The 26486-nt window shown below is 36.7% G+C and overlaps 1 protein-coding gene across 2 annotated transcripts in view; it reads right to left on the reverse strand.

The window, feature by feature from the left end:
- The window catches only part of LOC133624510 (lysyl oxidase homolog 4-like), a 71579-nt gene that overhangs the window by 24352 nt on the left and 20741 nt on the right, over window positions 1-26486 (reverse strand). For both annotated transcript variants that reach the window (XM_061988126.2, XM_061988125.2), the window contains exons 5-7: window positions 2624-2662; window positions 2338-2545; window positions 1904-2084 (exon numbers count right to left, since the gene is read on the reverse strand). In XM_061988126.2, coding sequence (XP_061844110.2) covers window positions 1904-2084; window positions 2338-2545; window positions 2624-2662 — 428 coding nt within the window. The remainder of the gene's footprint in view (window positions 1-1903; window positions 2085-2337; window positions 2546-2623; window positions 2663-26486) is intronic.

Below are 26486 nucleotides of genomic sequence, written 5' to 3' on the forward strand. Positions count from 1 at the left end.
TGTTTGTGGAGAGGGAAGTCTGGGCTTCCCTGCTTAGGCTGCTGCCCCCGCGACCTGACCTTGGATAAGCGGAAGAAGATGGATGGATGGATGGATGTTTGTGGAACAACTCCAACACTGCAAATGACTTCGATGGGTATGCTTTGCTTCTTGGTTTTACGGATTCAGGAATGACGTTGCAGAACAGTGGTTGAGTGGTTAGGGTCGAAACGGCAAAGGAAAAAAGTTGTTGGTTTGAATGTTTGCTTCTTTATAGAGTTCTCCATCTTCTAAAACATTGACAATATTTGTCTCATTTACTGGCGACCAGTCTGGGTGTACCCTGCTTCTCACCCAATGTCTGCTGGGAGAGCTTTGTAACCAAAGCCTTCTAGCAATGCGAGTGTGCTGCTTTTCATTCACCATATTTTACAGACTACTGTATAAGCCGCTACTTTTTTCCCACGCTTTGAAAACAGCGGCTTATAAAGCGGTGCGGATAGTGCATAGATTTGTCTTCGTTAACCAGCATAATGTTTTGTGTTCAACAAATAGTTTTCATATTACGCCGACAGAGACACTAAAAAAGGTGTGTTATTTGTACTATAGCGCAATCTTTTGGACGGGTTCACTCACTGCAGGTGCTGCGAGTTGAAAATGTACTTCCTGTTTCGGGCATTAAACCGGAAGTATAAGTTCCGTTTCGTCTACTGTTTGTCCATAGCGTTTCTGCTCGATAGGATTCTTCATTCATCACTCCAAGCAACGTTTGTAACTTTTACAATATAACTAAAACTATTCATACTTACTAAATTGTTCCATCTGTGATGTCTGTAGGAGTGTTTTCATGCATATTTGTACCTAGAAAAGCGCTATATAAAATCTAATCCATTATTGTTATTATTATTACTATTGTAATGTAAACAGGCTAGCGTCATTATCATTAGCGAATATGCTAACATGTCTACAAGTGTCTGTGTTGGCATTATTAAGTTTAATAAATTCACCAAAACGTCAAGGTGGAGTTAATGAGTCTGATTTGAGAGCTCGCTTCAGCAGCTAGTGGGTCCATGACGACGACTTCTGTTTTGTTTGATCCTCTGCTTTACTGCCCTCTGACAGGCATCGTTTGAAAACAATTAAGGTATGTAAATAAATATTTACAAAATCTTTCGTACACGGTATACATCTACGGCAGGGGTGTCAAACGTACGGCCCGAGGGCCGGATCAGGCCTGCGAACAGGTTTTACCCGGCCCGCGGGATGAGTTTGCGAAGTATAAAAATTAACCGGAAATTTTTGAATGAAATAAACTGCTGTTCTAAATGTGTCCACTGGATGTCGCAATAGCATTTATTTGTATCCTTGTAGATGATGCTACATATGTACAAAATAAACCACATGATGTTAGTACATCAGTCGAGGAAAATGACCAAACTACATAAACAACATACTGTAATTTGATTTTGCTATAATTTTTTTATCTTGATAGATTGAAAATGAACACCAATGAGTTGACTGGTGAACATTATCACCTACTTTATTCAGAAAATATAAATAATGACAAATACCATTAACCGAAACATGTACCGGTAAGTGTAAAAAAACAACAATAGCATTATGATTTGTACAATTTCAGAGTGTGCTTGTTCTATTTTTAAACTGAGAAAACAATCTGAAGTTGTCTTTATTTTCAAGTTATCGTGCCATGATTTTACCAGTTCGGCCCACTTGAGAGGAGATTTTTCTCCATGTGGCCCCCGATCTAAAATGAGTTTGACACCCCTGGTCTACGGCTTATAGTCTAGTACAACTATTATATGAATACATTTTTTTATTTCTTCTACAATTTGGTGGGTGCGGCTTAAAAATACTGATTTCGCTGTGTAGCCCGTAAAATAGGGTATATTTCTGTTTTCCTCACCCTGTCCCATTTGAGCCCCGGTCAAGGCCTCTTTTGCCGATCCATAGCCCAGCTCTCTGCAGACCACGTTGGCGTCAGTGATGTCCCACAGGTGGTCTGCGATGGTGCCCCATTTCCCTTCCTTCAGGACCTCCACGCGACCCTCCCCAACGCGGGGCCCCGCCTTGAGACGCACATTGGTCTGGAAGGAAGAGAAGTAGGTTGAGTTGTTGTTTTAAAGCATGCTCTGTTATTCCAGGTGATTGCTTGCAATCTTGAGTAATCCTTTCATTTTAGTGATGTAGCACTGCATTGCAACAGTCTGGATAACCAACATTTTTAGAAATTACAACCATTTTGCAAAGACAGAATGCGGTAATAATTTGAGTGTTGTGACCATTCCGTTCCAAATACAACCATCTTGTTAAGAATTACTCCAGCAGCTCCTCACTGACCGACACGGACGGCGGCGCACGTGCTCGGCCGTTGCGTGCAAACTGGGGACCGGGGACGCAGCGCACGACGGCGTGCATGCCACCACTGCACGGACCGTCCCTCCCGCGCAGGGACAGTTGGGTCGGGCACTGGGCCAAGGAGACCTCCCCACCCCGACACTGCACCTTCTCCACCCAGTATCCCTTCTTAGTGATCTGTGTCCGCAGTCTGGACAGAAAGAGAAGATTGTTTCAGAAGTAAAGTGGAGAGATGCGTGGATGCCATGCTTTAAGGAGCTGAAGTTACCTGGATGAAGGATCGGCTATTTTGGAGTCCCACAGTTTCCTGAAAGACAACAGCAATTACTCGGATGCTAACCAAACTTTCAGCAAACCTGATCAAATAACCACAGAAGAAACTCTCAATCATTCTTGCCATAGCCAGACATTTTTTTCCTATTCCGTGGCCGTTCACGGTATTTATGTCTATGTGGTAGCCATTTTTGTGTTATTCATATTTCGGCAGTTCTGCATATATTAAGTTAAATTAATTATTTGTTGCTTGATGAATACTTGGACCTACTGCGCTTTGGTGTTGGTCATTGTGGTGGTGTTTGATGGACACTTGGGCCTACTGCCTTCATTAGTTAAAGTTAAAGTACAAATGATTATCACACACACACTAGGTGTGGAGAAATTATTCTCTGCATTCGACCCATCACCCTTGATCACCCCCTGGGAGGTGAGAGGAGCAGTGGGCAGCACAATTTTTGGTGATTTAACCCCCAATTCCAACCCTTGATGCTGAGTGCCAAGCAGGGACGTAATGGGTCCCATTTTTTAATAGTCTTTGGTATGACTCGGCCGGGGTTTGAACTCACAACCTATCGATCTCAGGGCGGACACTCTATGTTGGTCATTGTGGTGGTGTTTGATGAACACTTGGGCCTACTGTGCTACTGCCCTTTTTTATTTTTTTATTTTATTTTTTTTAATTAAATCAACATGGAAAAAAACACACGATACACTTTCAACCAGTGCATCAACCCCAAAAAAAAAACCTCCCTCCCCCATTCACACTCATACACACCCACTCACACAAAAGGGGTTGTTTCTTTCTGCTACCAATATTCTGGTTCCCACAACATGGACAACACTTCTGCAAGGGACACAGTCCCTGAAGCACACTTGATTGTTTGTGCTGCTGGTCCACTAACATTTTCATTTAATTACTATCTTTTCTTTTTTTTAATGTAATTATTTTTATATTGTTTTACTTTCTTTTTTATCCAAGAAAATATTTATTTATCTTATCTAAAAAAAAAGAATAAAAAAATAAAATAAAAATAAAAAAAAATAAAATAAAAAAGGACCTTATCTTCACCAGACCTGGTTGTAAATGAAATTAGCTTCGTTTAAAGTTTTTTTTTTTAAAAACCAGGTCCAGTCCAGATAATGTCCAAGTCAGGTTCAGCAACACACACCTTCATTCATGTACACTGAAAAAACAAAACAAAAAAAAAACCCATTTTGGAACACAACAGACCACACTACTGCCCTTTGGTGTTGGTCATAATGGTTTTGGTAGCCATTTTTGTGTTATTTATATTTCTCTGGTACTGCTAATATTAAGTTAAATTATTGATCTTTTGAATTAGAAGGTCATTTACATTCTGTGTCATTTACAGCACCTGTGATGAAAGCATACAGGGGCGCACAGGTGAAACTGATTGGACAAATGTCGGGTTGAGAGACTGGCGGTGAAAAGATTTTGACCACTTCTTACGCAACAGTTTTGTTTATAGCTTTTTATATGCAGTTAAAGTTGTTTTTGTTAACCTTGGATGGACTGTTGGAAAGAAAACCTATTTTTTGCAAATGAAGCTATTTTTGGAGAGACTTAAGTTGTAAGTGCGTATGAAAGTGCACCTCCTGTCCTGGCTCCGCCACGGCCTTTGGTTTAGAACTTGGAAAGCTTAGAAAGGCCGATACAGTCTCAGTATTTGTCTACTCGGTAATTTGTGTCTGCACTAGGATATTTGCAGTATTCATGCGGCATAAATAGGATATCTTCGAACACAAATAGAGGAGGAAAATTGCATCATGAACTCACTTACATTTACCTCAACCTTTACATGGATTTTTACACATACTATTTACCACATTCTGGTCACGCCAGGCTCGTGCAAAATTCTGAATTTGGAATTTCTATTTAATTAGTTTGAAGAATCTGAATTTGTATTATGTTGCTTTGGAATTTATATCATGGGACGTGGAATCAAACTCATTACAATTCAGAGAAATTCCTTTTAGCCAAGTACGTTTCCCACAATATTCCATAATTTGCAAATAACAATATCCATGACTTTGTTTTATACCTACAAAATTGGCTAAAATAATGCCAAGTAACAATATCCATGACTTTTAGTTTCATACCTACATAATTGGCTCAAAATGGATATTGTTACTTGGTGCTATCTTGCTAGCAGGCTAAAACTTAGCCTGCTAGATGAATTTTAGTTTTATACCTACTCAGTTTGCTAAAATGTTAGCATGGTAACATTTAGCATGTTAGCAAGATAGCGCCAAGTAATAATACACATGACTTTTAATTTTACAGCTATAAAATTGGCTAAAATGTTAGCATACTAACACAACAATAGGCTAGCAAGATAACGGCAAGTAACAATATCCATAACTTTTAGATTTACATACTTAGATAAACATAATTGGCTTAAATGATAGCACCAAGTAACAATATCCATGACTTTTAGTTTTATATCAACAAAATTGGCTAAAATGTTGCATGCTAAGACTTCGCATGCTAGCAAGACAGTACCAAGTAACAATATCCATGATTTTCAGATTCATTCTTACACAGTTTGCTAAAAATGTTAGCATGGTAACATTTAGCATGTTAGCAAGATAGCGCCAAGTAATAATACACATGACTTTTAAATTCACACCAATAATGTAAAATGTTAGCATGCTAACACAACAATAGGCTAACAAGATAACGGCTAGTAACGATATCCATAACTTTTAGATTTATACCTACATAATTGGCTCAAATGCTAGCAGGCTAACACTTAGTTTCCGACAATATTCCATAATTTGCAAATAACAATATCCATGACTTTGTTTTATACCTACAAAATTGGCTAAAATAATGCCAAGTAACGATATCCTTGACTTTTAGTTTCATACCTACATAATTGGCTCAAAATGGATATTGTTACTTGGTGCTATCTTGCTAGCAGGCTAAGTGTTAGCCTGCTAGCAAGATAGCACCAGTTAACAATATCCATGATTTTTTGTTTTATACCTACACAGTGTGCTAAAATGTTAGCATGGTAACATTTAGCATGCTAGCAAGATAGCGCCAAGTAATAATACACATGACTTTTAATTTTATAGCTATAAAATTGGCTAAAATGTTAGCGTGCTAACACAACAATAGCCTAGCAAGATAATGGCAAGTAACAATATCCATAACTTTTAGATTTACATACTTAGATAAACATAATTGGCTTAAATGATAGCACCAAGTAACAATATCCATGACTTTTAGTTTTATATCAACAAAATTGGCTAAAATGTTGCATGCTAAGACTTCGCATGCTAGCAAGACAGCACCAAGTAACAATATCCATGATTTTCAGTTTCATTCCTACACAGTTTGCTAAAAATGTTAGCATGGTAACATTTAGCATGTTAGCAAGATAGCGCCAAGTAATAATACACATGACTTTTAAATTCACACCAATAATGTAAAATGTTAGCATGCTAACACAACAATAGGCTAACAAGATAACGGCTAGTAACGATATCCATAACTTTTAGATTTATACCTACATAATTGGCTCAAACGCTAGCAGGCTAACACTTAGTTTCCGACAATATTCCATAATTTGCAAATAACAATATCCATGACTTTGTTTTATACCTACAAAATTGGCTAAAATAATGCCAAGTAACGATATCCATGACTTTTAGTTTCATACCTACATAATTGGCTCAAAATGGATATTGTTACTTGGTGCTATCTTGCTAGCAGGCTAAAACTTAGCCTGCTAGCAAGATAGCACCAGTTAACAATATCCATGATTTTTAGTTTTATACCTACTCAGTTTGCTAAAATGTTAGCATGGTAACATTTAGCATGTTAGCAAGATAGCGCCAAGTAATAATACACATGACTTATAATTTTACAGCTATAAAATTGGCTAAAATGTTAGCGTGCTAACACAACAATAGGCTAGCAAGATAACGGCAAGTAACAATATCCATAATTTTTAGATTTACATATTTAGATAAACATAATTGGCTTAAATGATAGCACTAAGTAACAATATCCATGACTTCTAGTTTTATACCAACAAAATTGGCTAAAATGTTGCATGCTAACACTTAGCATGCTAGCAAGATAGCACCAAGTAACAATATCCATGATTTTTAGTTTCATTCCTACACAGTTTGCTAAAAATGTTAGCATGTTAGCAAGATAGCACCAAGTAATAATACACATGACTTTTAAATTCACACCAATAATGTAAAATGTTAGCATGCTAACACAACAATAGGCTAACAAGATAACGGCTAGTAACGATATCCATAACTTTTAGATTTATACCTACATAATTGGCTCAAATGCTAGCAGGCTAACACTTAGTTTCCGACAATATTCCATAATTTGCAAATAACAATATCCATGACTTTGTTTTATACCTACAAAATTGGCTAAAATAATGCCAAGTAACAATATCCATGACTTTTAGTTTCATACCTACATAATTGGCTCAAAATGGATATTGTTACTTAGTGCTATCTTGCTAGCAGGCTAAGTGTTAGCCTGCTAGCAAGAAAGCACAAAGTAACAATATCCATGATTTTTAGTTTCATACCTACACAGTTTGCTAAGAAATGTTAGCATGGTAACATTTAGCATGTTAGCAAGATAGCGCCAAGTAATAATACACATGACTTTTAATTTTACAGCTATAAAATTGGCTAAAATGTTAGCGTGCTAACACAACAATAGGCTAGCAAGATAACGGCAAGTAACAATATCCATAATTTTTAGATTTACATACTTAAACATAATTGGCTTAAATGATAGCACCAAGTAACAATGTCCATGACTTCTAGTTTTATACCAACAAAATTGGCTAAAATGTTGCATGCTAACACTTAGCATGCTAGCAAGATAGCACCAGGTAACAATATCCATGATTTTTTGTTCCATACCTACACAGTTTGCTCAAAATGTTAGCATGGTAACATTTAGCATTTCAGCAAGATAGCACCAAGTAATAATACACATGACTTTTAATTTTACAGCTATAAAATTGGCTAAAATGTTAGCGTGCTAACACAACAATACCCTGGCAAGATAACGACTAGTAACGATATTCATAACTTTTAGATTTATACCTACATAATTGGATAAAATGTAGCATGCTAACACTTAGCATGCTAGCAAGATAGCACCAGGTAACAATATCCATGATTTTTTGTTCCATACCTACACAGTTTGCTAAAATGTTAGTATGGTAACATTTAGCACGTTAGCAAGATGGCGCCAAGAAATAATACACATAACTTTTAATTTTACAATTATAAAATTGGCTAAAATGTTAGCGTGCTAGCACGACAATACCCCCGGCAAGATAACGGCTAGTAACGATATTCATAACTTTTAGATTTATACCTACATAATTAGCTAAACCGTAGCATGCTAACACTTAGCATGCTAACAAGATAGCACCAGGTAACAATATCCATGATTTTTTGTTCCATACCTACACAGTTTGCTAAAATGTTAGTATGGTAACATTTAGCACGTTAGCAAGATGGCGCCAAGAAATAATACACATAACTTTTAATTTTACAACTATAAAATTGGCTAAAATGTTAGCGTGCTAACACAATAATACCCCTGGCAAGATAACGACTAGTAACGATATTCATAACTTTTAGATTTATACCTACATAATTAGCTAAACCGTAGCATGCTAACACTTAGCATGCTAGCAAGATAGCACCAGGTAACAATATCCATGATTTTTTGTTCCATACCTACACAGTTTGCTAAAATGTTAGTATGGTAACATTTAGCACGTTAGCAAGATGGCGCCAAGAAATAATACAAATAACTTTTAATTTTACAATTATAAAATTGGCTAAAATGTTAGCGTGCTAACACGACAATACCCCCGGCAAGATAACGGCTAGTAACGATATCCATAACTTTTAGATTTATACCTACATAACTGGCTAAAACGTAGCATGCTTACCATGAATTGGTTAACGTGGACCCCGACTTAAACAAGTTGAAAAACTTATTCGGGTGTTACCATTTAGTGGTCAATTGTACGGAATATACTGTGCAATCTACTAATAAAAGTGTCAATCAATCAATCAATGCTAACACTTAGCATGCTAGCAAGATAGCATCAAGTAACAATATCCATGATTTTTTGTTTCATACCTACACAGTTTGCTAAAATGATAGCATGGTAACATTTAGCATGTTAGCAAGATGGCGCCAAGTAATAATACACATGACTTTTAATTTTACACCTATAAAATTGGCTAAAATTTTAGCGTGCTAACACAACGATAGCCTAGCAAGTTAGCACCAAGTAACAATACCCATGACTTTTAGTTTCATACCTACACAGTTTTGCTAAAATGTTATCATGGTAACATTTAGCACGTTAGCAAGATGGCGCCAAGTAATAATACACATGACTTTTAAATTTACACCGATAAAATAATGGAACATTTTAGCATGCTAAAAAGATAGCGCCAAGTAACTATCAATGACTTTTAGTCGTTTATATTTTTTTGCACGCACGTGGTCCACGCCAGCACCACAACTTAGAAAGTTTTGGGGGAAAAAAGGAGCGTTGAAGAGGAATAAAGTTTGACGGAGCAAAGGAAGTCTGCAAGATGTCATGTTGTCCCACACACTACAGCATGAAGCGGTGTGGCCACAAGCAGGTGTGAGGAGACGCACTCAGGAGTGTGCTCCGCATGCAGAGGTGGTTACCTGCACTCGCAGAGTCACCATGCAGATGTAAATATTGGGACAACTCAAGAGAGGGATGGAAAGTGAGGGTTACTAAATAAGGAACGGTGAGGCCGATGCAGACGCCATGACGGCTCTGACAGCTTGACACGAGTTCTGTGCAGCGTTGTGCAGAAGTCCTGTTATTGATTCAGGCTTCTTGTAAACATTTATTTTTTCATCCTTAAAAATTTGTGGAAATATTTTTTTAATTTAAAGTAACATTAAGCCTCCATTTCCTCAAAATTACAATATATACACATTTTTACATTAAGTATATTTATAAAGGCCTTTTTTCTACTGACTCAAAGTGTTTTACATAGTGAAAGCCTTCATCTACGCTACATTTAAAGCAGTGTGGGTGGCACTGGGAGAAAGGTGGGTAACGTGTTTTGCCCCAGGACACAACGACAGGGACTAGGATGGCGGAAGCGGGGATCCAACCTGCAACCCTCAAGTTGCTGGCACGGCCGCTCTACCAACCGAGTCACGCCGCCGCATCTACTAAGTGTGTAAGTAATACTTATATTATCATTAATATAATTGATAAAAAATAATATTTTTTAAATATTTTTTTAATTGAAACAATTGCATTGTTTTTGTATTAATGTATTTAAGTTCAATTGAATACATTAAATCAATTAAATAAATCGTATTTAAATATAATATTAAAAAAAACTAAATTACAACATATAAGTAATACTTACTATAATTCTAATTTATTCTATTCTATTTTTTTTTTTTTACATTTAATCTATTGTTTTGTACTAAACACATTTAGTTAAATTGAATAAAATAAAATAGAATCAAATTAAAATAAATTAATATACATGAATTACATAATGAATATAAAATGAAAACACTAAGTTACTACATACTAAGTGTCCATCCAACCATTCATTTCTTACCGCTTGTCCCTCTCGGAGTTGCAAGGGTATAAGTATTCTATTTTATTCTACTTATTCTGCTCTGTTTTATTTTATTTTTTCAAATTTAAACTATTGTTTTTGTATTAGTTGAATTGAATAAAATAACATAAAATTGCATTTAATTAATTCAAATCTATTGTATTTTTTTTTTTTTACCAACCAAGTCACGCCCCCCGTCTACTAAGTAATACTTATATTATAATTAAAATAATTGATATTAAAATAAAACATTTAAAAAAATTGAAACAGTTCAATTGAATACAATAAATAAATTAAATTAATTTACATTTATCGCATTTAAAAAAAAACAATAAAAAACTAAATTACTACATACTAAGTTTATAAGTAATACTTATTATCATTTTAATTTATTCTAATTTTTTTTTTTTACATTTAATCTATTGTATTGTTTTGTACTAAATACATTTAGTTAAATTGAATAAAATAAAATAGAATCAAATTGAAATAAATTAATATACATGTATTACATAATGAATATAAAATGAAAACACTAAGTTACTACATACTAAGTGTCCATCCAACCATTCATTTCTTACCGCTTGTCCCTCTCGGAGTTGCAAGGGTATAAGTATTCTATTTTATTCTACTTATTCTGCTCTGTTTTATTTTATTTTTTCAAATTTAAACTATTGTTTTTGTATTAGTTGAATTGAATAAAATTAAATAAAATTGCATTTAATTAATTCAAATCTATTGTATTTTTTTTTTTTACCAACCAAGTCACGCCCCCCGTCTACTAAGTAATACTTATATTATAATTAAAATAATTGATATTAAAATAAAACATTTTTAAAAATTGAAACAGTTCAATTGAATACAATAAATAAATTAAATTAATTTACATTTATCGCATTTAAAAAAAAACAATAAAAAACTAAATTACTACATACTAAGTTTATAAGTAATACTTATTATCATTTTAATTTATTCTAAATTTTTTTTTTTACATTTAATCTATTGTATTGTTTTGTACTAAATACATTTAGTTAAATTGAATAAAATAAAATAGAATCAAATTGAAATAAATTCATATACATGTATTATATATTAAATATAAAATAAAAAGACTAAGTTACTACAGACTAAGTGTCCATCTAATCATTCATTTTCTACCGCTTGTCCCTCTATGAGTTGCGGGGGTATAAGTCCATCCATCTATTTTCTACCGCTTGTCCCTTTTGGGGTCGCGGGGGGGTGCTGGAGCCTATCTCAGCTGCATTCGAGCGGAAGTCGCCACCTCATCGCAGGGCCAACACAGATAGACAACATTCACACTCACATTTATTCTATTTTATTGCACTCTATTTATTTTTTATTTTTTCAAATTTAAACTATTGTTTTGTTTTGTATTACAAAATAAAATAAAATGTAATTTAATTAATTCAAATCAATTGTATTTTTTTTTTTTTACCAACGGAGTCATGCCGCCCTGACAAGACTCCGAGGTTCTTGAACTCCTCCACTTGGGGCAGGGTCTCCTCCCCAACCCGGAGATGGCACTCCACCCTCTCCTCATCTATGGTCATAAGCTTTGGGTTATGACCAAAAGGACAAGATCACGGGTACAAGCGGCCGAAATGAGTTTCCTCCGCCGGGTGGCGGGGCTCTCCCTTAGAGATAGGGTGAGAAGCTCTGTCATCCGGGAGGAACTCAGAGTAAAGCCGCTGCTCCTCCACATGGAGAGGAGCCAGATGAGGTGGTTCGGGCAACTGCTCAGGATGCCACCCGAACGCCTCCTTAGGGAGGTGTTTAGGGCACGTCCGACCGGTAGGAGGCCACGGGGAAGACCCAGGACACGTTGGGAAGACTATGTCTCCCGGGTGGCCTGGGAACACCTCGGGATCCCCCGGGAGGAGCTCGACGAAGTGGCTGGGGAATGGGAAGTCTGGGCTTCCCCACTTAGGCTGCTGCCCCCGCGACCCGGCCTCGGATAAGCGGAAGAAGATGGATCACGCCGCCATGTCTACTAAGTGTTAAGTTAAAGTACCAATGATTGTCACACACACACTAGGTGTGGCGAAATTATTCCCTGCATTTGACCCATCACCCTTGATCCACCCCCTGGGAGGTGAGGGGAGCAGTGAGCAGCAGCAGTGGCCGCGCCCGGGAATCATTTTTGGTGATTTAAACCCCAATTCCAAGTGTGTAAGTAATACTAATACTATAATTATTATAATTGATATTAAAATAATATTTTATTTATTTTAAATGAAAAGGATTGCATTGTTTTGTATTAATAAAATTAAATAAATTAAATTAATTGACATTTATCGTATTTAAATATAAATGGTAAATACATGGTAAATGGGTTATACTTGTATAGCGCTTTTCTACCTTCAAGGTACTGAAAGCGCATTGACACTATTTACACATTCACACACACACTGAGCAAGGGTGAAATGTCTTGCTCAAGGACACAACGGACGTGACGAGGTTGGTAGAAGGTGGGGATTGAACCAGGAACCCTCAGGTTGCTGGTACGGCCACTCTCCCAACTGCGCCACGCAACAACTAAAACAACTAAATTACTAAATACTAAGTTTATAAGTAGTACTCATTATAATTATATTACTACATACCAAGTTTAAAAGTAATACTTATTATAATTCTAATTTATTCAAATTTTTTTTTAGATTTAATCTATTGTATTGTTTTGTACTAAATAAATTTAGTTAAATTGAATAAAATTTAAATAAATTAATATACATGTATTATATATTAAATATCAAATAAAAACACTAAGTTACTACATAGTAAGTGTCCATCTAACCATTAATTTCCTACTGCTTGTCCCTATATGAGTATTCTATTTTATTTTATTTTTTCAAATTTAAACAATAGTATTGTTTTGTATTAGTTAAATTGAATAAAATAAAATAAAATACAATTTAATTAATTAATTCAAATCTAATGTTTTTTGTTTTTTTTAGGTTTGGATATATATATTTTTTAAGTTCTATGAGCTATTGAATTTGTGAGTTGTATCGGCTGCAATCTATAAAAATCAAAATGATTAAAAAATACATTCTTGAAGTATTTCACTCTGTGTGTAGTGAATTAATAGAATATGAGTTGAAATTTTTTTTAAATTTAAACTATTGAGATAAATGAAGAAGTTTCATAACTGGGCAGTGAGGCAAAAGGACAGTAAGTGGAGACTTAGATCACGGGGTTCTGCAGGGTGAGGTTAGTGAGGCAGAGGAGTCGTGGAGGGTGACCCATATAATTGCCTGCTGTGCTTGCTCGTGTCTGCTGTGTGGTGGAGCAGTAGCATGTTGGTTCACACACAGCAGACATGGAAATATGCACGTACAAATCCACTGTTCCTCCCCGCTCGCCGCCTCTATAAAAGGCCTTTAAAGCGCAAAGCGACATGGTTACCCAGCGTCATGCCTGGAAACACCAGGCCGGTGATGTAAGACTCTATGAGCTTTAATAGGCATCGGCCAACCTCAGAAAAATGATGCTGCTCGGGGCTCAAGGCATGTTGCTTGTGGAGATGTTAGTCAGGTCGGAGATTTGACGATGAGGAAGTCAATGCATTGAACTGGTTGTTACTGTAGCTGCGAAAATATCTTTGTTCCTGGATAAGAGTACATGAAGCTAAAAAGTCAGTGTTCAAAAACCAGAAAAAAAAAAAAAATTAGGGGTATTTTATTTGAATTAAGCAAAATGATCTGCCTATAGCAGTGTTTTTCAACCACTGTGCCGTGGCACACTAGTGTGCCGTGAGATACAGTCTGGTGTGCCGTGGGAGATTATCTAATTTCACCTATGTGGGTTAAAATATATTTAGCAAACTAGTAATTATAGTCTGCAAATGATGTGTTGTTGTTGAGTGTTGTGCTGTCTAAAGCTCGGCAGAGTAACCGTGTAATACTCTTCCATATCAGTAGGTGGCAGCCGGCAGCTAATTGCTTTGTAGATGTCGGAAACAGCGGGAGGCAGCGTGCAGGTAAAAAGGTATCTAATGCTTAAACCAAAAATAAACAAAAGGTGAGTGCCCCTAAGAAAAGGCATTGAAGCTTAGGGAAGGCTATGCAGAACAAAATTAAAACTGAACTGGCTACAAAGTAAACAAAAACAGAATGCTGGACGACAGCAAAGACTTACTGTGGAGCAAAGACTTACTGCGGAGCAAAGACGGCGTCCACAATGTACATCCGAACATGACATGACAGTCAACAATGTCCCCACAAAGAAGTTTAAAAACAACTAAAATAGTCTTGAATGCTAAAACAGAGTAGATTTGGGAAATATCGCTCAAAAGAAGGCATGAAACTGCTACAGGAAAATACCAAAAAAAGAGAAAAAGCCACCAAAATAGGAGCGCAAGACAAGAACCAAAACACTACACACAGGAAAACAGCAAGAAATGGCGTGATGTGACAGTACACCTACTTTGAGACAAGAGCTATATTGATACATAGTTGGTTATGGTTTAAAGTCATATCCAACAATTGCGACAACGACTTTTTACTGTCAACTGAGTTTCGTTTTTTTAAGGATTTCTGCTGGTGGTGTGCCTCCTTATATTTTCAACCCAAAAAATGTGCCTTGGCTCAAAAAAGGTTGAAAAACACTGGCCTATAGAACAAAACATTTTGGCTTGTCAAGACTTTCCAAAACAAGTAAAATTAGCTAACCTCAATGAACCCAAAAATACCTTAAAATAAGTAAATTCTCACTAATAATAAGTGCACTTTTCTTGGTAGAAAAAAAAAAGACCTTTTCGCTCAATATGTTGAAAAATATTCTTAAATTAAGTAAATGCTAGTGCCATTATCTTGACATAATGATATGCGCTCTGCATCATGATTTTTTTTTTCATGCTTGAAGTAAGAAATTATTACTTTAAAAAAGTAGTTTTTACTTGTGAGTGTTGATGACACAGCTTTGCATCAGTTGATATTCTAGTTTCAAGCATGTTTTACTCAATATAGGTCATAGAATCTCAGCAACAAGCTGTAATATCTTACTGAGATCATTTAGGACCAAAACCCTTAAAACAAGTAAAACACTCTAACATAAAATCTGCTTAGTGAGAAGTATTATCTTATCAGACAGAAAATAAGCAAATATCACCCTTATTTGAGATATTGAATCTTACTTAGATTTCAGTTTTTGCAGTGAAGGGATCTAAGTGTTAGCTTTCAAACATTAGTGTTTTGTTTTATGAAATTATTCACGACATTTGGGCCATTCCACCAAATCAGTGCCATTTGCGTACCCAGGTAATAAAATGTACAAATGCACAATCAAACTAACTGAAAAAAACACCTTTTTTTACTGAATAAACTTTTTTGCACTTTGATTTGATTGCATATTCACGTAGATGTTTCCCTTTAGTATTGAATCCTTTTTAAAAAATCTAATCACTTAACCCATTTCATAAAATTTTATTTCACACACACCCACAACTCTTTGAGCTATGTTGCTGAAATAAACAAGAGTGAACCCTCTTGTCAGTCATCCACTCTCTTCGTCTCTGTGGGTGAAGGCGGGAACGCTAGTGTACTCACACAGCTTTGTTGAGCCTTGTACTATAAACATAAGTTAATGTAGTAGAAATCACTCTCAAAATGTAATCACTTGTTTATCAAAGTTTCATCAAAATATTTGAGCGATGTTACTCGTGAGTGATCTGTATTTCTGGTCTTGTCATCCTCGTCCGGACAGAAGGGCGACGATCAAAAGAGACGTCGGAGACGCTTTGCTAAACAAAAAGTTGCTTTATTACAAGCGAGTGTCATTATACAGGTCTGCAGTACCTGGAGGAGGTTAAGTCAAAAATAAGGCACTCCTTGCTCGGAGGAGCCGAACCAAAGTCTTATATTCCTTCTTTCTCTGTCTGGGTGTGTGCTAAGTCAGGAGAGTACAACCTGACCATGTAAGGAGATGTTTGTGTGTAAGTGACTGGGAAGACAACAGATGTATACAATAACTTGTTGGTTGATGTTAAGATAAGCATTGAATCTCTCCTCCAGGATAGAGCTATCCCTTTTGCATTCCGAAGCCTGGTTTTATTGCTTCTTCTCGTGAGAGAGCTAATTCCAGTCCACATGCGAATGTCCAACTAAGGCACCTTAATTTATTGTGGACTCAACCATTATTTACTTAAACCTGGTGGTTGGCTTTCTCCAAATTGAATATAAACATTCACCATATGTAGAACATAATATGAGGCAATTAACTCACTTCATTAGCTATTTAACTAATCTACTAACTAAGCCATGCAATTACACAACCTTAACATAAGTAATAAATACAATTATAAAGATTCATTTAAACTACCTTCAACACTAGAAAAATAGTATTTGTTGCCTGTTTCTAGCTTGTTCTTAAATTTATTGTGATCATGAAATACAGTACACTGCAAAAAAAGAGCTGTCAAAATTTAGGATAAAAAGACTCGATTTTAGGAAAAAATACTAACAACTAGTGAAATTAACTAGCTGCACGGACTTGATAGGACATCCTGAATTAAGATTTGTATATGTAGAAATTAGCATGACTTTAAAGATAGAAATACATTTTTTATTCTGAAAACAAGCAATATTCAACTTGCAGTTCTAAAATTGGGAATCGGTTGCAGAATCTTTAAACATTTTCCAAGTTGTGGCTTGTGCAGCCCTTTGAGACACTTGTGATTAAGGGCTATATAAATAAACTTTGATTTATTTATTTATTGAAATGGGGGGAAAACCATCCATCAATCCATCCATCCATCCATCCATCCATTTTCTACCGCTTATTCCCTTCAGTGTCGCGGGGGGCACTGGAGCCTATCTCAGCTACAATCGGGTGGAAGGCTGTGTACACCCTGGACAAGTCGCCACCTCATCGCAGGGCCAACACAGATAGACAGACACCATTCACACTCACATTCACACACTAGGGCCAATTTAGTGTTGCCAATCAACCTATCCCCAGAATAGCTTATTTGAATAGCTATTTCCTCAATATTAACATTTTTAATCTAGAATAGAAAAACATATAATTATTCATGCTAAAATTTAAATTAGTCACTGAATAAAAATAAGTAAATAGCTCTTAAAACTAGGGACATTTCTAGAAATACCATTTTAAATCTTGCCAAGTGGTAAATAATTTGCAGTATGTAATAATTTAAATCATTCATACATGTTATATTTTTACAATTTTCTATTACTCCTTGTCACAAGTGCGGACCGGTAGGTTGTGAGTTCAAAACCCCAGCAGAGTCATACCAAAGACTATAAAAATGGGACCCATTACCTCCCTGCTTGGCACTCAGCATCAAGGGTTGGAATTGGGGGTTAAATCACCAAAAATGATTCCCGGGCGCGGCCACCGCTGCTGCTCACTGCTCCCCTCACCTCCCAGGGGGTGATCAAGGGTGATGGGTCAAATGCAGAGGATAATTTCGCCACACCTAGTGTGTGTGTGACAATCATTGGTACTTTAACTTTAACTACACTAAGTTTTTTAAAACACATAAATTAACCACAATTAAGTTAAAATTCAAATTTTAGTCATGTCCCTGTGTTTTCACTCATTCCTGTTACCGTTTAAATAATTTGGACTATGTGACTTGTGGAATAGTCCACAGGAAGTGACATCACTTGTATCCTCTGTACGCCACAGATAGGCCAAAAGTAAGTTCACACATTAATTTTTTTTTTGTTTATTTGACGATTTTCCAACTACGACTTGAGGAGCATGGTTTCAATCTCAGCACAGTCCTGTTACCTAAAATGTTTTTGTTGAACGACTGTGATGCACTTCGTGTCTTCATGCAGTTAGCATAAACGTCACGTAGCTATATTTCAATTATTAGCAAATTCTATGCTACAACCTCACTCCTGTTACTTTCAGACCTGTTACTCAAACAAGTTATCTTAAACCTAGGAACCGCAAATTAGAGTCATTTAATGTGTATTATCAGAAATTTAAGTTTATTTTGAAGGAGTTCCAACAAGCAAATAGTACCAATTCGCTGGAATGGTCCTTATGCTGGTCTTAGACTGTTTACTTTTGTGTTTTTTTAAACATTTGCCCATGGTTCTGGTTAAAATATGTAATTTTTTTTTTCTACATTTGGTTTGTTTGAGCTTTTAGCTGACATTCTTTTGTTTATGTGAGTATATCAATACAAGTGTCACGTGGTAGTAGGTACTATAGCCACACAAGGCGCCTACTCTGCTCCCCTGTGCTGGGATTCAACAGTTTTAAAAAGTCAACTTGATGCAGGTTTTTTTTTTTCTGTGCAAGCCTAACCACCACAATCCCAAAACCAAATTGGAAAGAGTCGCTCAGTGTCAACAGAAGAGATAACCTGTCATTAAGTTGTGTTCGCGGAAAAGCTTCCAGAGTGGAACAATTGGCTACGTCAAGTGGCGGCAGGTCTGACTGACTGCACACAGACAGATGCGACCCAGAGAGGCTGTGTTGGCATGTAGCGTAATTGGTGTGGAAGTTTTCGGAAAAGATGTACGGAGGAACCAAACAGATTATCGAGGTAATGTAACGAGAGGTCTGTCATGACACCTTTTGTAAGCGTTTCAACGTTGCAAGACATGTAAGAGCCACCGAACGACCACATAGTGCTGACCCAGCAATCCAGAATGTTCCTTTGAGACGAGGGTCAGCAACCCGTGGCTCTAGAGCGGCATGCGGCTCTTTAGCGCCGCCCTAGTAGCTCCCGTGACCTCTTTCAGAGATGTTTAAAAATGGAATGTTTTAATATTTTCTCTGTAGGAGAACAAACATGACACAGACACTTCCCAATTCTTAAAAATGCCACTGTTTATGTTGTACATGCTTCACTGATGAGAGTGTTTGGCAAGCACAGTTTTGTCCTACTAATTTCAGCGATCCTTGAACTCATAGTTTGTTTACATGTACAACTTTCTCCGATGCTGCCACAGAAAGACGTGTTTTATGCCACTCCTTTGTCTTTTTTGTCCACCAAATGTTTTATGCTGTGTGTGAATGCACAAGAGGTGAGCTTTGTTGATTTTATGGATTTGCTGGAGTGCTTATCAGGCATATTTGGTCAATCCATGACTGCAAGCTAATCGATGCTAACATGCTATTTAGGCTAGCTGTATGTACATATTAAATGATAAATGATAAATGGGTTATACTTGTATAGCGCTTTTCTACCTTCAAGGTACTCAAAGCGCTTTGACAGTATTTCCACATTTACCCATTCACACGCACATTCACACACTGATGGCGGGAGCTGCCATGCAAGGCGCTAACCAGCAGCCATCAGGAGCTAGGGTGAAGTGTCTTGCCCAAGGACACAACGGACGTGACTAGGATGGTAGAATGTGGGGATTGAACCCCAGTAACCAGCAACCCTTCGATTGCTGGCACAGCCACTCTACCAACTTCGCCACGCCGTCCCAATTGCATCATTATGCCTCGATTGGAGGTATATTTGAGCTCATTTAATTTCCTTTACTTATGTCCTTTGTGTATTTAATCTTTATGTACATGTCTCATGACACATTATCTGTATGTAATATTGGCTGCATCTCTCATAGTTGTTTGTGTGCAATGTTGTCCCAGACCACAGCAAACGTTACCCAGCTTGCAAAGATTGTAATAAATCCATTAGAAGAAGACAGCATGCCGATTCCTTTAACTTGGACACACACATCTATACCTTTGGCCATTCTAAGACAGTCATTTCCAGGAGTTATCTCACCTTCTGAGAAGCCTCCATTTTACCAATGATTTCCAATGTTGCAAAAATGTGTAGAATACAAATTAAAATACACCATTTCTGTCAATGAAGATTTGCATCAGCCTTTGATAGTAGGCTAATATAGCTAATATAGACACTTACATCATGTGTTGCCTTCATTATAAGGCTTTTAATTTTTTGCGGCTCAAGACATATTTACATTTTTTTTTTTTGGGTCCAATATGGATGGCTCTTTCAACATTTTGGGTTCCCGACAGAAGAGCTCATGGTTAAAGGGTCCGTCAGACTCCAATAAAAGCTCAAACACAAATGGGCGTGTCATGAAAATATGACAAGGTACTGATGAGACATTCTTGTCTGGAAGCTAATCAGGAAGTTGTGATGTCATGACTGTACCAACTCACGCAAATTATGCATGCTTCGCATCTCTCACAAATGTTAATTTTCGCCAGTCTATTTTTGCTCTGAGCATCACACACATCAACCCTCTAATCAAAATTAATGATTATTTCCTGTGTAGACAATCGGTTACAGTAACATGTAACAATAATTAAACTCTTTAAACAGCACAATGTCCTAACGCGTACCTCAGACCTACTTACTCTTCCTGTCTACAGCGCTAAGCTATATTTAGTTTACATTAGCGATGTCCGATAAAGGCTTTTTTACCGATATCCGATATTCCGATATTGTCCAACTCTTAATTACCGATACCGATATCAACCGATACCGATATATACAGTCGTGGAATTAACATATTATTATGCCTAATTTTGTTGTGATGCCCCGCTGGATGCATTAAACAATGTAACAAGGTTTTCCAAAATAAATCAACTCAAGTTATGGAAAAAAAATGCCAACATGGCACTGCCATATTTATTATTGAAGTCACAAAGTGCATTTTTTGTTTTTTAACATGCCTCAAAACAATAACAGTGCAATACTTTTTCATAACATGGTCACTACTGCCTAGTTTCTCTTGTTATATTATTATTTTACTGTTATATTTGTATTCTCATTGTTGCTTTTTATTTTTACTCTTATTGTAATATTTTTCTATTCTGTTTCCATTTATACCCCCATTATTTACCTTTTACTTTTTAAATTCGATCTCAATTCTGTACACTGCTGCTGGACTCTTAATTTTCCTGAGGGAACTCTCCTGAAGGAATCAATAAAGTACCATCTATCTATCTATCCAAACAGCAGCTTGGAATTTGGGACATGCTCTCCCTGAGAGAGACTATGAGAGGTTGAGGTGGGGAGGGGGGGGGGGTTATATTGTAGCGCCCCGGAAGAGTTAGTACGACAAGGGATTCTGGGTATTTGTTCTGTTGTGTTTAAGTTGTGTTACGGTGCGGATGTTCTCCCGAAATGTGTTTGTCATTCTTGTTTGGTGTGGGTTCACAGTGTGGCGCATATTTGTAACAGTGTTAAAGTTGTTTATACGGCCACCCTCAGTGTGACCTGTATGTCTTGCATCAATTCGTAATGAGTAAAGCCGGTAGATATTATGTGACTGGGATGGCATGCACGTAAAGTAAGTGCCTTAAAGGTTTATTGTCTCTCTGTACCTCTCCCTACGTCCGTGTACACAGCGGCGTTTAAAAATGTCATACATTTTACTTTTAAAAACCGATACCGATAATAACGAAACAGATACCGATAATTTCCGATATTACATTTTAAAGCAATATCGGCAGCCCGATATTATCGGACATCCCTAGTTTCCATATTTATATTTAACTAGTGTAGTATATGTTAACAGAGGATAGCACATGTGTCATACATCCAGTTTTAGGCCCACTAGTTGCTTAGTAATGACATTTATTAAACAAATGTACATCATGGTTACAACCAGATTAGAGGTCAACCAGTCTCGACGGAGAGACTGTGGGAAAAGAGATCCCTAGAAACCAGGAGCCCCACCGAGGAAGGCAAGATCTTAGAAATATCAGGGGAACGTTACCATACTGTCCCTACCTTCCCTGGCACAATGACAAAAGTAAGAAGCCTGTGTTCCTGTGACCCTAACATCTCACGCCTTACACAGACGGGACTTGTACCAGCCGAAAAACTTAAAGACCTGTAGGCACTAAGTTTGAGACAAAGGATACTCACCCACTTTGCCCTTCAGCCCGGGAGAAGATGGCAAGGCCAGAGACACGAGTTAGTTAATTCAAGTTAAGCCAGTTAAGGACATATTTTAATTTGCAATCCTGGTTTGGCACAGAGGCGGGATTTACATGACAGATGTGTTGAAGTGTGATGATAATCCCTCATCGTCTTTTATTTACTGACAAAATCGACTGCTATGGATCGCTCTCAACTGATTACATACTGTATGCTCTTGATGTGAGGGAGTAAATGTGTTGGAACATAAATCATTTTTTAAGATACGTTTAAGACATGCTTTTCAAGCGGTCTGCAGTTTTTGTACAACAGAGCAGACAGTGGACAATAAGGAAGCCTTTGGTGTTTTTCTTCTGTAATTATAACTCATTTTTTCTACATTTTAACATTTACCACATTTAGTACTTTTTGCTGCAATTGGGAGTCTTATTTTTAGTCTGTGTGGTATAAAACAAGTAAAACAAACAATACGTTATTTTTCAGATTTTTGTTTAAATCATGTACTTTTTTAAGGTTATGGTTACAATGAACATTCCAAAAGTCCGTAAGAAATCCATAAAATCCCAAATTGATTACATTTGGGAAAAATAGCCTCAAAAACATTGCAACTATAATGCAGCAACTTTCTGAAAACTCTGCTGCAAATTCAAGCATTTTAGGTTGTAAAACTCAAAGCCTGCAAAATCCTGGAGGGACGGGCTAATGGCTAACGTGAAAGGAAAGAAAACTTTTTTTTTTTCTTCTTTTTTACAATGTCAAATGATGGCATGCAATACTAGAATTCCAAAAATACAGGTAACACAATTATAAACTGTAAGCATCTCAGGTTGGGATATTCAAATAAATTGCTTTGGGGCCACATTTCTAAAAAGCTAAGGACCAGGGGGCGGACTTCTGCCATCACTACTATTCTTATTTTATATGTTTCGGAGAGAATCAGCGTCCTCTACAGTAGACATTAGATTTTTCTATTTATTTTGTCAGTTACAGGAGCGGTTTGCTGTTTTTAAAGACTTTCTGCAAAAAGCTAGTCAAAGATCATTTGCACAAATGTCTCACAAATTTTCTGAACTGAACTTGGGGGCCACCAGTTGATTTGCCCAAATGATGAAAAAGAGAGGACCTAAAATGGAACCTTGAGGAACACCACTAGTATAACTAAAGAAGTTGAACCAATGACTACTAACTGCATCTGAAGTAAATCACATTACAAAAACAATATGTAACTGCCAAAAAGGAGAAGGTTTAAAGGGGTGCCTTGAGGAATGCCTCTCAAGTTTGGACCCACAATAATCAATGTTTGCTAGCAATGTTAAATGTCAATGCAAGTATCTGCCAATGTGTTTACAATGGTCCAAGTTCTTCTGTACAACAGGAGCGCTGTGGGTTTTTAGGAATTTGCTGCAAAAATGTTTTGTCTGTCAAGTTTTGAACTGAACTTGGGGGCCCATATGATGTAATTTGGCTCCTGGGCCGCCAGTTGAATAGCCCAGATCTGAAGTGATAATATGCCAATATGAACACAGGACAAACTCCAACATTGGGGAACTGTACCAAACAACTTTGTGTAGGAGCTCAGTCCATGGCTCCTAACCCTCCCATTTCCCCCCGAGAAACTAACTTTTTTCTCAGTGTCTTCCCGTACTTGTATATTTAATTTTTTTTTTCCCCTTTCCCTAAAAAAAACCTATCTGGCACTGCCAGCTTTTGATCCATTTTGCCTTGGCAACACCCGGTAAACATTCGCATAAAACACATCCTGCAGCCTGCAAAATGTCAGGCCTTCAAAATAAAAGAACAGCAGTAAAACACGGTTGGTGGTAGGTGACAATGGTGACATTGGGTCGGGGTTAGTGACAAAGGTATTTGGCTAATGGTACACAATTTCTATACACAGTGAACAAAATAGGTGGCTGACAATGTTGATTTTTTTGAACTTCTGTATAGGTGTTGACTTTATAATGCAACATGTGATCTATATGTAACAACTTATAGAGGGACATAGAAATTCATAACATCACAAAGTCCAAAGTAAATTTACAAGCCCTCAGAAGTATCATAGAGATCTGTTTTTACTGTCTGAGTTTAGGCCTCAAACAAATATTGGTCCCAAGGAACTCGACCATGTGCAACTGGGAGACTCTTAAATTTGAGCAAAAAACAAAGTTAGATCAACAAGGATGTTTGTCTTTGGCTGTTTACGGTCGGTAAAACATACTGGTGATGAACGCCATGTTCTTCTCAAAGAGGTGCTTTAAGAGAATGTTTTGCAAGACAACAATGCAGTAAAATTGGATTTTTTGAGAAACATTAGCCACGTGTACATAGACAGCATTTATTTAATCTGATCATCATTTGGATTAGAATGTTACTGTGTACACTGCAAAAAGTCAGTGTTCAAAAACAAGAAAAAACAAAACAAAAATTAGGGGTATTTTATTTGAACCAAGCAAAATTATCTGCCAATAGAACAAGAAAATTTGGCTTGTCAAATGAGCTAACATCAATGAACCCAAAAATACCTCAAAATAAGTATATTCTCACTAATAACTGTACTACTATATGAGTACGTATGTCCTATTGTTTCATTGAAAATTTAACAGCAAAGTCCATTTGGCTGTCATCTGTTTTAATATGAGATACAATTGTGTCAAAGTCATGATTTTTTTTTTTTTACATGCTTGAAATAAGAAATTATTACTTTAAAAAAAAGTAGTTTTATACTTGTGAGTGCTGATGACACAGCTTTGCAACAGTTGACATCCTCAACATAGGTCATAAAATCTCAGCAACGAGCTGTAATATCTTACTGAGATAATTTAGGACCAAAACCCTTAAAACAAGTAAAACACTAACATAAAATCTGCTTAGTGAGAAGAATTATCTTATCAGACAGAAAATAAGCAAATATCACCCTTATTTGAGATATGTAATCTTACTTAGATTTCAGTTTTTGCAGTATACATGGACCCTGAAAAAATGATCTGATTATGACATGCATTTTCATGCATCACACCTTAAATCGGAATACTTAACTTTGATAAGCGCGGAATCGAACATAAACAGAATGGTGTGTTATTGTTTGTGCTAAGGTGCCATTTTTTTGGTCAAGTTTGCTCACTGCAGATGCTGAAGAAGCAGTGACTTCCACTGTAAACAAACACGGCGTTGTGCATTTCTGCTTGTCTGACATTATCAATGTATCATTGTTTCCTTCTGTTCACTACTTTTGTTTGGGTTAATCATTTTGCAATGCAGTCTGCTGAAAATGATTGAAAAGCGCCACTCTACATAGCAACTGACACTATGGTCAAAGTTGGAATTGCCACAAAACACATTTTAAGATACTTAACACTCTACTGCCATCTGGCGACTAAAGTGGATCATTCGTCACGTTTCATGTGTCAGGTAAACCGTGACGAATGGAGCCATGTATCACATCTTAAATCGGCATACTTTAATTTGACAAGCGAAGAATCGAACATAAACAGAAAGGTGTTTTATTGTTGGTGCCATTTTTTGTGCATTTCTGCTTGTCTGACATTATCAATTTATCATTGTTTCATTCTGTTCACTACTTTTGTTTGGGTTAATCATTTTGCAATGCAGTCTGCTGAAAATGATGGAAAAGCGCCACTCTACATAGCAACTGACACTGTGGTCAAAGTTGGAATTGCCACACAACACATTTTAAGATACTTCACAATCTACTGCCATCGGGCGACTAAAGTGGATCATTTGTCACGTTTCATGTGTCAGGTAAACCGTGACGAATGGAGCCATGTATCACATCTTAAATCGGCATACTTTAATTTGACAAGCGCAGAATCGAACATAAACAGAAAGGTGTTTTATTGTTGGTGCCATTTTTTGTGCATTTCTGCTTGTCTGACATATCAATTTATCATTGTTTCCTTCTGTTCACTACTTTTGTTTGGGTTAATCATTTTGCAATGCAGTCTGCTGAAAATGATTGAAAAGCGCCACTCTACATAGCAACTGACACTATGGTCAAAGTTGGAATTGCCACAAAACACATTTTAAGATACTTAACACTCTACTGCCATCTGGCGACTAAAGTGGATCATTTGTCACGTTTCATGTGTCAGGTAAACCATGACGAATGGAGCCATGTATCACATCTTAAATCGGCATACTTTAATTTGACAAGCGCAGAATCGAACATAAACAGAAAGGTGTTTTATTGTTGGTGCCATTTTTGTGTATTTCTGCTTGTCTGACATTATCAATTTATCATTGTTTCCTTCTGTTCACTACTTTTGTTTGGGTTAATCATTTTGCAATGCAGTCTGCTGAA

Source organism: Nerophis lumbriciformis, linkage group LG27, assembly GCF_033978685.3.
Source record: "Nerophis lumbriciformis linkage group LG27, RoL_Nlum_v2.1, whole genome shotgun sequence".
Taxonomy (NCBI): domain Eukaryota; kingdom Metazoa; phylum Chordata; class Actinopteri; order Syngnathiformes; family Syngnathidae; genus Nerophis; species Nerophis lumbriciformis.